The sequence below is a fragment of the Neltuma alba genome, unplaced genomic scaffold, assembly GCF_004799145.2.
Source record: "Neltuma alba isolate B1F8T4 unplaced genomic scaffold, ASM479914v2 tig00011783_pilon, whole genome shotgun sequence".
Lineage (NCBI taxonomy): Eukaryota > Viridiplantae > Streptophyta > Magnoliopsida > Fabales > Fabaceae > Neltuma > Neltuma alba.
Window position 1 is genome coordinate 436,584 of NW_021636406.1, and position 15,173 is coordinate 451,756.

The 15,173-nt window shown below is 32.2% G+C and overlaps 2 protein-coding genes and 1 non-coding gene across 8 annotated transcripts; all 3 read right to left on the bottom strand.

Moving 5' to 3' along the window:
• Positions 1 to 1,190: 1,190 nt before the first annotated feature.
• Positions 1,191 to 6,516, bottom strand: LOC114717946 (uncharacterized). 6 transcript variants are annotated; one of them, XM_028903187.1, is made up of 3 exons: positions 6,351 to 6,516; positions 3,620 to 4,511; positions 1,191 to 1,984 (listed from the first exon to the last, which is right to left on the bottom strand). In XM_028903187.1, the coding sequence occupies exon 3, from the start codon at positions 1,905 to 1,907 to the stop codon at positions 1,314 to 1,316; it is 594 nt and encodes a 197-aa protein (XP_028759020.1). In that variant the 5' UTR covers positions 1,908 to 1,984; positions 3,620 to 4,511; positions 6,351 to 6,516; the 3' UTR covers positions 1,191 to 1,313. The 6 variants fall into 6 exon arrangements, with proteins under 6 accessions (XP_028759020.1, XP_028759019.1, XP_028759016.1 ...); XM_028903186.1 differs by having other exon boundaries at positions 3,620 to 5,264; XM_028903183.1 differs by having other exon boundaries at positions 3,620 to 4,294; positions 6,351 to 6,513.
• On the bottom strand, positions 5,228 to 5,291 carry LOC114717973 (small nucleolar RNA snoR101). The gene has a single exon (XR_003737767.1). It is a non-coding gene; the product is annotated as a small nucleolar RNA snoR101 (small nucleolar RNA).
• Positions 6,517 to 14,014: 7,498 nt separating the features above from the next.
• Positions 14,015 to 14,734, bottom strand: LOC114717947 (postacrosomal sheath WW domain-binding protein-like). The gene has a single exon (XM_028903190.1). It carries the CDS (start codon positions 14,709 to 14,711, stop codon positions 14,232 to 14,234), a length of 480 nt encoding a protein of 159 aa, XP_028759023.1. The 5' UTR covers positions 14,712 to 14,734; the 3' UTR covers positions 14,015 to 14,231.
• Between the last annotated feature and the right edge of the window lie 439 nt (positions 14,735 to 15,173).

Here is a 15,173-nt window from a genome sequence, read left to right on the forward strand (position 1 = left end):
AAACTTGAATTTGGGCGTATTCTAGAGATTGCAAACTTATTCTTCCAAACCTCAAAGTTCGTTCAATAATGCATCTCAAACTTAAATGATAATAATTGAAAGCGTCATTCTCATTTCTAAATCCTGAGTGACGATTAAAGTCGGGAAAGTGATAGCACTCACGTTTGTACGGGCCAAGGTATTCCACTTGTGATGAATAACCAACATCAACCAAATAATATTTGCTTAGAAAATCATGACTCAATTATGTTGAGGTGAAAATAATGCAATTGAAGCAGAATTTTAAAATAATTGATTTGAAATTTAAAAAAATATACCTTCAGGTGGAAGAGGGAAATTGATGGATAGAGTTGAGATAGCAAAATAAAAGACACGAGCATCATGTGCACTACCTTCCTAGCTCACCAACATGAACGTGAAGCACATATTACAATCCCGTACGGCCATGACATTTTAACCAAGAAATCCCTTCCTCCCAAAATATTCGTCTTACCTAGTCAACTAACTTTATAGTTTATATGCGTACAATCAATTGCTCCAATTGTATCTTTTAAAAAAAAAAAATACCATAGATCATTTGCTATTTTTTGGTGACAATAGGAAAATACAAGATCAATTAGCTTGATATTTTCTCGAGATAAATTGAGGCAAGCATCCAACACTCTATGAAAATGCTGACTGACAATTTCTTCTAAACACTGAAACCTTTTTTGAATCATCCTATTACACTGGCCATGCGCAATTGTATTTAACAACATGACAATAAATTCATGAACACCTATGTACTGAGAATTTTGTAACCCATATTCAACCAATTTAGAGCATAACCAATGGAATGTCTGTTTCTATTCAAAACATATTCTTAGATCGTCCTTCATGCCCGTGCAAAAGTTCTTGTACCCATAAATAACCTGTTTATTCACTCGTTCTGCATAGCTATTTGCACAGAAAAAGTGTCACATACTAACCCATTAACACACTTAGCTCTAATAATTGTGTTGTGTTCATATAAAGCAAAAAGTAATTGAAACCGTTCATCCCAACAATCACCCCAACCCTCTGTTGAATCAGATATGGATTATGTTACTTGTAAGTGGTTAAATACTAAATGTGAGTAATATTTTCACAAAAAAAGAAAAGACAATACACAAATAGTCATTAAACTTTAACATAATAATTAAACATAGTCATGAAACACAATATTAAACATAATCATTAAACACCCATAATCATTAAACATATCGTCACAACACATAGTAACCAAACACATTAAGGTAAAAAAACATAAGTCATAATAAGTCACTCAATAGCACTCAAGGATTCTTGGGTGCAGCGTACGGCGGTGGGTTTTTAGCATTGTACTTCAACCAAGCTACTAATACCTCACGATTTCCTCTCAGGCCAGCATATATGTCTCTGAAAGTCTTGTTTGCCAAAAGATTACAACAGATGACACAAAGATGAGTGTCACTGGCAATTTCCTCCATACTCAGCAGATCAGTGGTAAGTTCAGTAGTGATATCACTATTAGACATTTTGTTTATTGCCTTTGCTATTTCCTTTGAAGCAGTAGCAATCGAACTTACTGCATCTGTTATTCTTTTTGTTGCTAGCATTTCTTGCTTCTTGTACTTATCCAACCCTTCACCTCTCTTCCTCATCCCTTGACTTTCTAAACCACTAGGTACAATGAGTGTAGTGTTCGATGTGTTTGCAGTTAAATTGATGCCATCCAAATCGTCCAAAACTCCTACACAGCATCCAATATCAACACCTAAAAGCCCGTCTTCACTATCCCCTAAACCTTCTTCCCAATCCATTGTTGGTTGGTAGTCATTTGACTGATCAACCCTCTGTGACTCAGGCTGGGTCCAAGATGGTGCCCACATATCCTCTCCTGATGCCATAGTGTCCTTGAATACAGTTTCTAATCAGTTCGAAACCTTAGCCCATGGTGCTTGAACTTTTCATATGCTGGATTTTCCTGTAAAGTCAAAAGTAAACCAAAGTTAAATCACTTCCAAAAGTATAATACTACTTATAAATTAACACAAGATAGTTCATACCGTTTTTTCCTCTCCCACCACTAATCATATGCCACCACTGTGTTTCTTTCAAGGTCCCACCTTATACTAGTCTCCTTAGCAATTAGTGACTCAAATGCCTTCTATTCTTCCCTCAAGTTATCTAACCTATTTTTTAGCTGTTTGTTTTTCATATTCTCTCCCTGTCTTTTCATTGAATGCTTTGTGAATGTTGTCCCAACTTTGCTTTGTAAACGAAGATTCTTAACGATGTTTGCTATAAATATGGTCAACACATACTTTGAGAAAAACACTTGTGGTGTTCACATCCCAATGTACTTTGCCTTTATCGTTACGCATAGTTTGAAATTACATATGTATCAAACTCAAAATTAGTCTAGAATCATGCAGTATAATCAAACAGTATAAACCCACAAACATGTTAATCAATTTATCACCAAAAGTGAATTCAAACAAACAAAATTAATATCAAAACTATTGAGAGTAATCAGCAGAATATATTCACCGTATCCTTTTAGTTTTAAAAGATAGAAATAATTTTTTTATACGAAAAATACTTTTATTTTAAGTGTTTTTAAATGGGAATTTTTTTCAATCAGAAATGCATAAAAATTATTCTGTGATCAACTTACATTTGCCCAGAAAAATCTCGTACATTAAAACGAGGAAAATGAGAAGAAAAAATTACACCACAGTGTACCAGCTAAGGAGTCCCCTTCAATTTCAAAGACCAAAAGCTGATAATAAATAAACTATACAAAACACAAGAATTGCAATATTCTTCCTCCCATAAATTATGTTCCCCGATCCTCATAGTACGGTATGACTACAGACCTTCAGCTCCCATTTTCCTTGTATTTTGTAATAGGAGCACAATGACGATAACAGGGCTGGGGCAGATAAATAAAAATGGGGCCTTACTCTCAAGTTACAGACCTCTTTCTCTAGCCTAAATTCATTAAAACAAGGCAATGAAGCAAGAGGCCGATCCAATAATGTTTTTAATGGAAGAGATCAAATTACCAATAAAAAGAAAAAAGAAGGGCATTGGAAATCTTTTAAAATGGCAGAATAGGTGGTGCTGCTTGAATATATGCACAAGTGTCATAACCACTAGACAATCCATTGTAATTCTTCATTTCCCATTCTAAGCTAAACAAGAAGAATTTGAAAATGTCACTCAGCGAAACCATATATGTAATTCTGCTTTTCAAAATGACAAGAAACTGATTGGAACAGAGTTTTTTGTGCAACCGGACATATGATGAAACCATTGATAGTATATCATCAAAGGGAAGGTGATATACTATCACTGATATACTCAGCGAAACCGGACATACAACTCTCGCTGAAGTGCAAAGAACAAAGGTCATTTGCTCCATAAATCAACAGATTTCCAAACATAAGATGCCATCGCTCTGGAAACGCAAATGGTAGTTCATTAACACAGTCACAGACAGTCAGATCCACAAATTGATCATACAGCCAGAGTCATTAACAGAGTCACAGACAGCCAGAAGGGAAATCGATCAATCAAAGAACAGAGGTCCAGATCTAGTTATCCAACTACGTACCTATATTCCAACACTTCACAGCACACCACGGTTGAGCAATGTTGCAGAATCAGGAACACCGGCGGCCACACGGACAGAAGAAGAGACAAGGAGGACAGCACCGATCTGGATTGGATAAAGGGAGGCAACACAGACTGAACAAACTCCTGCCACACCACAGAAGAAGAAAGGGAGCCTTTTTCAAGTGTTCCGGCTGCAAGAAGACCCAATGCGCTGGCGACAATGACAAAGGGAGGAGAGTGGCCAGAGGGAAGAAGAGAAAGGGAGATCTGTTTTTGACATATGTTATCGCAACAGTGATGGAGGGAGAAGAGTTGGCGAGAGCGTCGGACGGAGATGCCGGCGAGAGCAACGGATGGAGAGTTGAAGTGCCGAGAGTGAGGGAGGTAGAAACAGCAACTGACAAGCACCAGAAGGGTGAAAACATGCATATGTTTCAGTGTAGTGCCAACTTCGGAAGGTTATCACCTATGACATAATGCGCCACAGAAATGATGGAAACCCACATGTTTTATCGGATTGCACTCTGGGATGTTATAACCTGCTGTGAATGGCAAAACTTTATTTAGGCCAAGCTCCACCCTTGAATTGTCTCTGGCATTGTGCAATTTTTCTTTGATCACGCAGTCATTTCACATACAGGATGGTGAAATGCAGCCTCATTGTGAATGACCCCTGTTAACAAATATGTTAAATGCTAGCATGTTTATTGTTAATCTATGAAAAAAGAAGCGATTGATGGTTTTTTTTTATGGCTAGTCAGAAGAATCCATGGTTTATCCATCTATAAGTTCCTAACAAAGAGTGTCAACGGCAGCCGAGGACAAGAGCTTAGAAGCGTAATAACAAAATCAATCAGGACATGGTCATCTCATCCAGCCAGTCGACTTAGCTATATAGTAAGCCAGAAAAGTCACAATTCAATACACAGAAATGTCAGAAGTTACCATGAAGAAAGTACACAAGAAAAAACAGAAGTTTTCAAGAAATTTAGTAACCCAAAAAGCTTTTGGAAACCTTTTTCTCCAATACAACTATCCGGTAACCAGTAGTGCCTCAAGTGTATAATTTATTTAAGAATATTTCAGGCTTCCAGATTTTCAATACAGCTGTTTTCTGAGATCCTAACCAAACGAATGTCATCAATGCATGAACCCAAAATGAAGCAAAAAATAAAAATGCATAGTACAATTCAAATACACCAAACAACTAAAGTAGAGACACACTATCATTTTCATTGAATAAGAATCTGACCCGGGAACCCACTAAAAACATTCAGAAGTGCTACACGAAAAGGAGAAAAGGATTGAAGGAAAAATAAATGTCTACTTTCTTTAGCCAAGCAGTTAACAGATATCAAACAGTGAAACTGAAATAAGCAGATAGCTTCATTTTATCGCGATTACAAGTAAAACGAAATGAAGAACCTTTCCTCTTTAAAAACCCTCTTTCTCAATCATAAAGGAAGTTTTAGATGAAATAGAAGAATAATATATAGTCACAACTATGTCAACAGTTTCCAAACTTAACAGCAGTAACCAACTAGTTATGACAGTCTCCCCACTTTGTTGACACTTTTCTGCTTCTATTATTGGTGCAAACAGAGAGGGCATCAGTAGATAAACTTGTCAACATATGAACTTACCTGCAGTTCAGAGATCAAGTGTAAAACCATCATATGCCCATATTTGCATTCACAAAAATAGATTATTTTACGAGTGCTGAAGCATGACTTAGGTTATAACCTAGAATAAAATCATGAATATACTCATAGAGGATATTTCTATTCAAATCCCATAAACCCTAAACAGACTGAGGAAGCAGGAAGATTTAACAACGGATCCATCTCCCTAATTTCTTCAAAGGTATTAAGGTATTAAGTAAGCATAAGGGTAGCATAGTCAGATTAGAAGGGGAAAAAAGGTTAGCATATTATAATTTAGTATTAGCTTTTACCCTAAGAATCACAAAAACTTAGTTCTGATAAAATTATTACCTCTTTTATACCACAAAGGGGTAGGCAATTACAGGGCCTATGTTATAAGTTATGATCAATAGAAAGGCCTCTATATTTAAACGAACACAGGATGGCAAAACCTTCCAATACATTGAAATACAGAAATTAGACTATCTAATTCATCGATTCCACTAATTACTGGATTGGATACGACACATCATAAGTCAATCAGATGAGCTCATCCACCAACTTGACCTTATACATGTTACAGAATTCATTTTGTAACCTGACAGCTGAATCAAGATTTATATTTGACCTGCTGATGTAAGTTTGTAACACATCATTATGCCAGTTAAATTCATCAGTAATAGATTTCTCACAGATTCATAGAAAACGCAACAAAGAAAAAACCGACAGGATCATTATTTTTTAATTTTCCCAGCTCATGACCCAAGACAATGCATTCATCATAGCTAGATAAATGCAGCTACAGCAAGTCAGCAAGTTCTTACCAATATCTTGAGCAATAGGAGAGTAACCAGAATCACCAATTATAACTAAGAACTAAAAGAAAGGAAACCGAAACAACAAAGAACGAAGAAAGCAGAGAATATATGTTACTAGCTTTCCTTTGCAATCAGTGAACCTACCCAAGCAAAAATGCACAACATGGCCGATTGAATAACCCATTTCCACATTTCGAAAAGTTACTTTTTTAAAGAAGGAAAACTCCGAATGCGAGCGAAGCCATAACTGGTGTGGTTACCGATTTACCTTCCATTGCTGACTGATTGACTGTTACGATCGAGAAAACTCAGAAGAAGAAACCGTCGAAGGTAGCCAAAATACAGATGGAACCAAATCAGAAAAACAGGCTTCGTTCCACTGCGACGCCAGTATTTCTGCCCTTCGCCGTCCAGATCGATGAATGACCTAACACGGTGAAACGGCCGCTAATCTATAACACGTTTCTCAATTTTTTTTCCGCCAAAAACGGTTCTCAGAATAATTTAGGGTTAAGATTTTTGCCCTGAAAATTTTTGCAACGTGTATCTAAAGTTTTTTTAAACAATTTCCTAAAGGATACAAAATATACTACTCCTCCTGTCCTTAATATAAGACATAATTCTTGAGTTGGTTTTGGTCCTAAATATAAGACTCATTTCTCATATTTATCAATTTTCTCTAAATTACCCCTATAGATATTCTCTAAATCATAATCAAGTAGAAGAGAGAGAGGGGTATTAAGAAAGATGATTATGGTGTTTTAGGAAAAATGTGTCACTTTTCTTATAATTAATTAACTTACTTAACTTTCTTAATCTAATCAAATTAGTTAAATGGGTCTTATATTAAGGACCGGAGGAGTAATATAGCAATGTCACCCTCTACTTCTTTTTTTATTTTTGTCCACTTCTTATTTTAAGGTTAAGATTTTAACAGTTTAAATGTCATATTTATAAAATTATAAATAAAATCTTAAATCTTCAAAAATAAATAAATTAAATTAAATTTTAGTCTGTATAATTCAAAACAAAACAATTTTTTACTCAAAAAAGTATAATTTAAAACAATAATAAAAAATATTTTGTAAAATTATTTTTAAAAGCATGAAATTTGGACAGCCTTAATAATTAAGATAGAAAGTTTATGAAAATAAAGAGAAAAGGAGGTGGAGAGACTAGTTAAATTTACTCAATTTGTTGGACGTTTGTAAGTGACACTCATGATCTAAGGAGGTGTTTGGATGGAAACTAAACCATAATTTCATAAGTGATTTCACGGTCTATGAGATAAATATGTGGAGAAGTTTATCTCGATTTACAAAAAAGTATTTTTGAGAAATACTTTTCAGAGTATCCAAACACCCCCAAGTCATTGACGTATCAGATGCTTTTATTCCTCCTCCCTCTCTCATCATTTGCCCTATCACACTTCCCAAGCATGGCATCGTGGGCCTAAGATCGAAAACTTACCACCTCTGGCAGGGCAATATTGCTACATTTTGTAAATTTCCGAGACAATATTGTTTGAAAAAACTTTCGAATACACATAGGCCAAAGCTTTGAGTTAACCCAAATAAACCCAAATAAATTAATGGCAGAAGTAGAATTTTCATATTTCTAACGGATTTCTAATTATTGAAATAATCTCTTAATAGTAGTTTTTGAAAAAACAATTATATTAAATCAGATGTTATACATTGGAATAAGAGAGAATATTAATAAAAATATCGAAGTACAAATAGATGCCATAAAATTTAAAACTTAAAAAATACCAAACAACAAATCATCTCATGGAAACCAAGTCTAAAATAATTTTTACTTTTTATAAAAAGTTTTAAATAAATTATATCACCAGAAAATTTTAAAGAAATTATTCTTTTATTAAATTTTTAAATAATCTATAAATTAATTATTTTCTTAACTTAAACTAACAAGTAAACCTTAAATCACCTTCCTATAAATTTGATAATAATTACTTTGTTACCCATTTACTAATTAGGTTTTACTTAAGTTTTGACTAATTAATGATATTGAATTATACTTCTTATTCTCATTCTTTAGTATCCTTCCATGCCGATTAGCTCCCTTGTTTTTAATGGTCTAGCCTTATATGTCTCTACAAGTGGAACTAAACCCGTAATCTATTACTTACAAGAAAGCTTTCCTACTAATCTCATTAGATCATAAGATACTCTTCCGGTTCTTAATATAGGACCCAATTGTTGAGTTAGTTTTGGTCTTAATCATAACACTTATTTTTCATATTTATCAATTTTCTCTAAATTACTTGTATAGATACTCCCTCAACCATAATCAAGTAGAAGAGGAAGAGAGAGTATTAAGAAAGATGATTATAGCATTTTAGGAAAAACGTGTCATATTTCTTATAATTAACTAACTGACATAACTTTTTTAATTTAATTAAATTAGTTAAATAGGTTTTATATTAAGGATCGGATGAGTAATTGTTTTTATAGGCTAATTTCTATTGTTAATCCTATGACTTGGATTTTGGCACGGTGGGACTGGGAGGTTTTCTGAATGTCAAGGGAAGGTTGCTGAGCTGACTGGGGACGAAAGATGGGTTCCTTTAGGTGATTATTTATTATTAGTTTGGGCGGAAAAACGTTGAAATCAAAGTTTATTCTTATGGAGGCTATGACAGGAAAAATTGGTACAAGTTGGTGTTAGTTTTTTAGGGTTAGAAGAGCATATATCTTTTATCTTGCTTATACACTTCAGGTGACACTATGATGGCTATGTCAGGTTTTAATCTTGAGCCAAAAGCTATGGTTAGGTTTAGAGCTCTTCAGAGTAATTAATTTAGAAATATTAAAAAAAATAGTTGAGTTGATTATTTATAGTAAATATATGTTTATTTTTCTGAACTATTCTATTTAATTATATACTTGAATTATCTTTCATGAGAACCTCTTAACAGGTAGAATTGATATGAATGCCTTAGGAAAAAAGTTATAAATTTAAGTCATAGAATAAATTAAAGTCTTATGTTTAAAACAAAATTCAACTATGATCTAACTCTTAGCATTAATGATAGTAGAATTTCTTATTTATTATCTCTTTTGAAAAAATAAATACTCCTCTAAGCTCTCTTTCTTTCTTTTTTCAGTCATCCAAAAAGAGATTGATAGCTCCAGATAGCGATTATTCTAATCGATAGTAATTGTATTTTCCAGTAATCAAGATTGTTGCTTCCCCCCCTCTATCATAGTAGATTAAAGTTTTAGTTGTGTCCAGAACAAAGTATAATTTGTTTCACAAAAAAAAAAGTATAATTTTCTTTCATTTATTCATATATATCTTTATTTTTCTAATTAGTCAACTACTTTTAATTTTCCTCTGTTTCATTGTACTATACTACAGTTTTCCAGAATATATTAGTTTGATACGATTTTAAATTCTGATTTCATGATTTAATTTGGGGAAGTTCCTTTAACAGAGTGTTTGTTGTGCTCCCGAGGACGGTACTTGTCCCTTGTAACACTATTTTCGGAGCTAAACATAAAAATTAGTTATAAGTAGATTAAAAAAAATTAGTTAAATTAGTTATTTGTAATAAATAAGTATTATTTTTTTAAAATATCCTTAATAATCAAATGTATTGATTAAAACTACTATTATTGTAAGGACTATTTTGAAAAAAAATAGACAAATATAAGAGACAGAATATATTAAAGTCTTATATTTAGGACCAAAATAAAAATTAAATGAACTCTTATATTAAGAACGGTAGATAGTATTTATTTGTTTATCTTTAATTGCTGCGATTAGATAAGTCCTAATTCCATTATAATATTTAGAGGTTTGGATAATTAAATATTGAAATTAGTTTGGGTGCTCTTTATGATCATCTCCTCTCGAGCGTCTAGATTTGATCCACATGGTTTAGATTTAATATTTTTTATTAATTATTTTTAAATAAAACAATTATTTTTTAAAAAAGTCATAAATTATTTTTATTTTAAATTATATAATTATTAAAAAATAAATTTCGACCATCTAGATCAAATATGAATGGTCTAGAAAAGATGAGCATGAAAGCAAAACACAAAAAAAATTCAACTCAAGTTAGAGACAGAAAAAGAAAGTAAAACAAAGTCCAAATTGCTTCTTGAATTCCACCGGAATAAATTAGTTAAATTAGTTAGTTAATTAAATTAAAAAATTAATAAAAAATAATTATATGCATATAATAGTAATACACACGAGAAACAAATTTATATCCAACCCTGAAGTTTTCGATGAAATAATACCATATAATTATAAAGAGTCCGGAAATATATTAGGATTTGTAAGGGAACAATTATTTTTTATAGGTTTTCTTTTTAATTTTTTCTCAATATTTTTTTATCAAGCCCAAAATAGTTCCATTTTTTTTTGTAATTATTTTGTTTCTCGGTCTTATTATAATTTTTGACTTAATGATCACCCAATTTCAGTCCAGCTTAGTTGAAACCATAAAAAAAGTTTTTCAGTCCATTGGATGATCTAACCTCATTCTCTAATCATTGATCAATGCTAGTACCTAAAAAAGACAGATAGAGCGTGTATAAATAATTAACGTCATATGGGGGGCAAAATTATTACATAGCAGAAAGGTTTTAGACAGGTGACAATAGACAACGATAGATTAGGAATATGTGACAAAACAAGAAATGTACTGTTGAGAGTTGAAAAAAAAACATGAAACTTAAAAAAAGAAAAATTTTATATTATATTATGAGTTATATATTATTATTAAATGTTAAAAAGTAAAAAACAAATAAAATATGAAGCCCTAAGTCTCTGCCTCTCTCCAACCTCCAGTTTTTCACTTTCGTTCCATTCAGACAGCAACGGTTGACGAAAGTAGTGAATCGTGTTTTGCACTCTCACTGAAAGCTGAAGCTCTTGCCAGTCACCTCTCAGTCTCCGCTCTCGGCTGTTCTCTCATCTGCAAAGTGTGAAAGAAGCCCATCCCGATCCCGTCCCGTCTTTAACAGTCCTATTTTAAAGTGTTAGTGCCTAACAAAGACATATAGAGCATATATAACTAATTAATACCATATGGGGGGCAAAATTATTACACAGCAGAAAGGTTTTGGATAGGTGACAATAGACGACAATAGATTAGGAATATGTGACAAAACAAGAAATGTACTGTTGAGAGTTGAAAAAAAAAGTGAAACTTAAAAAAATAAAAAAAGAAAAAAAGAAAAATGAGGAGCCATTAATTAGTTGTGGCAAACATGCACAATAAACTAAAAAGATAATAGCGCTGCACAAGGTTGGGCAGGAGGATCAAACAAGAGGATCGGTTAAATTGGACAAATTCATATTTTATATAGCTGTCATCATTATGTTTTGAAACATGGTACAAAAATTTAGTATACAATACTCCCTCCGTTCCTTATTATAAGAGATAAAAAAAACAGTTAAAATTAGTTAAGAACAATGAATGTGTAAAAAGTATATTTTTTTTTCCAAAAAACCCGCATTAATAAGGAGAGAGTATAAGAGAAAACAATAGTAAATTCTTAAAAGAAAGAGAAGTGGGAAGGAGAGAGAGTGTGAGTTGAAGACAATAAATATGGGTAAAATAGGAAATCAACACAAAAAAGTAGAGACAACTTTTAAGTGTCTCTTATATTTAGGAACATGCTATAAATATCAAATGTCTCTTATAATAAGAAACGGAAGGAGTAATTTTTTGGAATGAAGAGAAAGTTTGAAGTTTGAACAAAGAGTTTCATAGTTTATATATATTTATATATATGTATTCACGTTTTCATTTATTCTTTTTTATATATCTTTAAAAAAAGGAATAATTTCAAATTTTATTTATTTTGATTTCCCCAATCAAATCAAAGAAGAAGATAAATAAATGGGAAATCATGATTGCCATTTTATTTGCCTTGTTTGAGACGGTATTCAAAAACATTTATAAACATATTTTATTAAGATTTCTTTTCACATTCTTATTAACCTCCCTAAATTGATAACAGGTGAACTCATTCTCAATTTGTGTGATCCTTGAGACGCTCAACATTGAGCAGCGACCACAATGTCACCTTTTATAATTTGTACTTTAAATTATAAAAAATTGTAAATAAAGATCATAAAATTTAAAAAATTATAAACAAATACTCATTCACAAAATTATTATTAAAACCTATATTATTATTGTCAAAATCCATAATAATATTGTAACTGGTCTCTATCTGTAATTTTTCATATTCCACTGCCTTTATTTGCAGTTTTTCCTTAAATCATATATATAGTTAAAAATATTTATATTAAACATTTTAAATTTAAAATACTTTTAAAACATTATTCTGTTTTTTTAATTTAAAATATTTTTTTAATGATATTTCTTCTATGAAAGGTTCCTCTCTGCGCATCAAGCCACCGCGCATATGGCAGCCTGTCTTTGGATTATCTTTTGGCTCATCCCACGCTCACTTAAAATGATGACTCAAATTTTTAAAATTTACTGACATTATTTTTATTTGTTATCTTGATTTAAAATCGATCAATTTTCCATCATATTTATAATTGATATTTTTAAGAAATACTATTTATTAACCAATATAATAATTTAGTTTTTTTAAAAGCTTTATATACACCCAATCTCTCCATAGGAGATGAGATTATGATTGTAAACTCTTTATATATTTTATACATATAGTAAAAAAATTTTGTTCATCACCCATGAATTTTCCTCCTTTTCCACGTTAAATTTTGTGGGTCATCTTCACTATTTTTTATTTTTATTTTTGTGTAATTTTTTAATTACTCAATTCTTTTCTTTTCTCAGCATTCCACGCACATATATGTGGGACCACCATGCCCTCTCTTTTCGAGGATATCCTTTAATTAGAGAATCCTTCTGCAAAAGACCTTTTTTTTTTTTTAACCTTGTCCTGACATAAAACTAACAAAATGAAATAATTGTTAATAATGAATTTGTTTCAGTATTTTTTAATGTAAAGTTAAAATGTTAATATTATCAAGTTACAGAGCTCAAGTTCTTGATATTTTTTTTTGCAGTCAAGATAAATACACCTGCGATGAAATTAGAAACATTTTACAATATTAATTTATTAATAACCATTTTTTATTTTTAAATATATTATATTAATAAAGTATTTGTATAACCCATTGTTTATTTTTTTATATTACAATTAAACACACTCACACAAGCAAATATGTCAATGTCAATCTTAAACTTAGAACTTCATTGAAGTGACGAGTGGTGTTGTCATTAGAACAACTAGCTATTAACATATTATTCATATTTTTTGTGAGATGCAGATTGGTAACATGCATATACAAGAGGTGGGTAATTATCGTATTATGTAATTACTATTTGATAATATATGTAAGAATTTTGGCCAAAAAAAAATATGTAAGAAGAATTGGAAGAGAGGAAAATATTAGGTTGTATTGGCTATATATAAATATATATATTATGTACTAAAATATAATCCAAGTTGCGGCACTAAATCAGTTTTAAAAAATTATACAATATGAAGAAAAATAAAAAAGAAAGAATTACGAATTGAAGGAGACCTTGGAAATACATTAATATACTATAACTACAGTATACTTTTGTTACGATTTGAATTAATAAGGACTTTACAATATTATTTTAGTAATACTTATTTTTATTTTTAAATAAATATTATATTATTTCTTTATTCCTATGACGAATATTCTCACAAACTTTCAAATCTGACCTAATACGAAGAATATTATTCAGATACTCACCTACTCCGAGACAGACGATGTAGTTTTTTCCCCTAACAATACACTCAGTCAAATTAAATATTATTTGAAAATTAAATAAATTATCTGTTTTGGTCCGAAAATTAGTTATATTCAAAGAAACAATTTTCCAATAATATTAAAAAATAGTATAATTCATCCAATATAATTTAAACAACACACACCCTTTCCTAACTTGCAAAGGCAAGATCGAAAAAAATCAGTACCGCAAACACAGAAGAAGTTTGAAAAATCACTGAAAACCAAATCATCATCAACTACAGAGGATACATATCATCACTAATCATTAATAATTCTCACAATGTGAGCGGTTCAAACAAGATTTTTGAACATTAACATTAAAGATTCTCACTTTAATATACTAAACAAAAAGGACTAAGCAAAGAGCTGAAGCTGAAACTGATACTGCTGCTGTCCATTTCTCTGCTCCCGCGGCCGACGACGACGCTGAAGATTCAGACGATGAAGACGGATAGGCACCTGTCCCATGCGGTGGCTTTCTGTAATAGAACGGGAAGTATGGCAGAATCGGCTCCGGAGGCGGTGGGGCACCATAATATCCACTGCCGCCGCCACCGCCGAAGCCATACGGTGGTGGTTGGTTATAATAGGGGTAGTTATTATACCCAGTTGGTGGTGAGTATACTGTTCCGCCTCCGGTCTGTGGCAGTGCTGGGGTCACCGTGGTAGCTGTCGGAGTATTGCCGCCGCCGCCGCCGCCAATGGGAGGTGGGTAGCATGGATACGGGCATGTCTGGTCGGTCCTTGCTGTGCCTGGAAAAGTAAGGAGTACCAGGAAGAAGATGATGGTGAAGAAGTGTGTGGTGCTGAAGAAGGACATGTTTGGATGGAGAGAAAAGAGGGGAAAAATGAGAAGAAAATGAAGGGGTGGTAGAGAGAGAAGAAAAAAACCCAAGTGGATGTGATGTAACTGAAGGATGTGGATGTTTTGTTGTGAGATGTGTGAATGAATAATAATGGATGAATGAAGATTGAAGATGAAGTGAAGAGAGGGTAGTGACCAGTGAGGGTATTGAAAAAGAAAGTTGGAGGCAAAGTGAAAAAAAGTGAGGAAGTCACAGGTTTAGGGCTTTCAAATTGAATCACTTTATTGACGCTTTGGTCCTTTTAAAGGACTCGTTAATGGAAGTTTGGTTTGATTTATGGCATATAATTGGTCAAGATAAAACAAAAAAGCAGTAGAGTAGTGGGTGGGGGCACATCAAAGATGTTGATTTTTTTTTTTTGGACTTCAAAAACACTGTCAATATAATTGGGTTATTTTGAAAATCGTACATCCCAC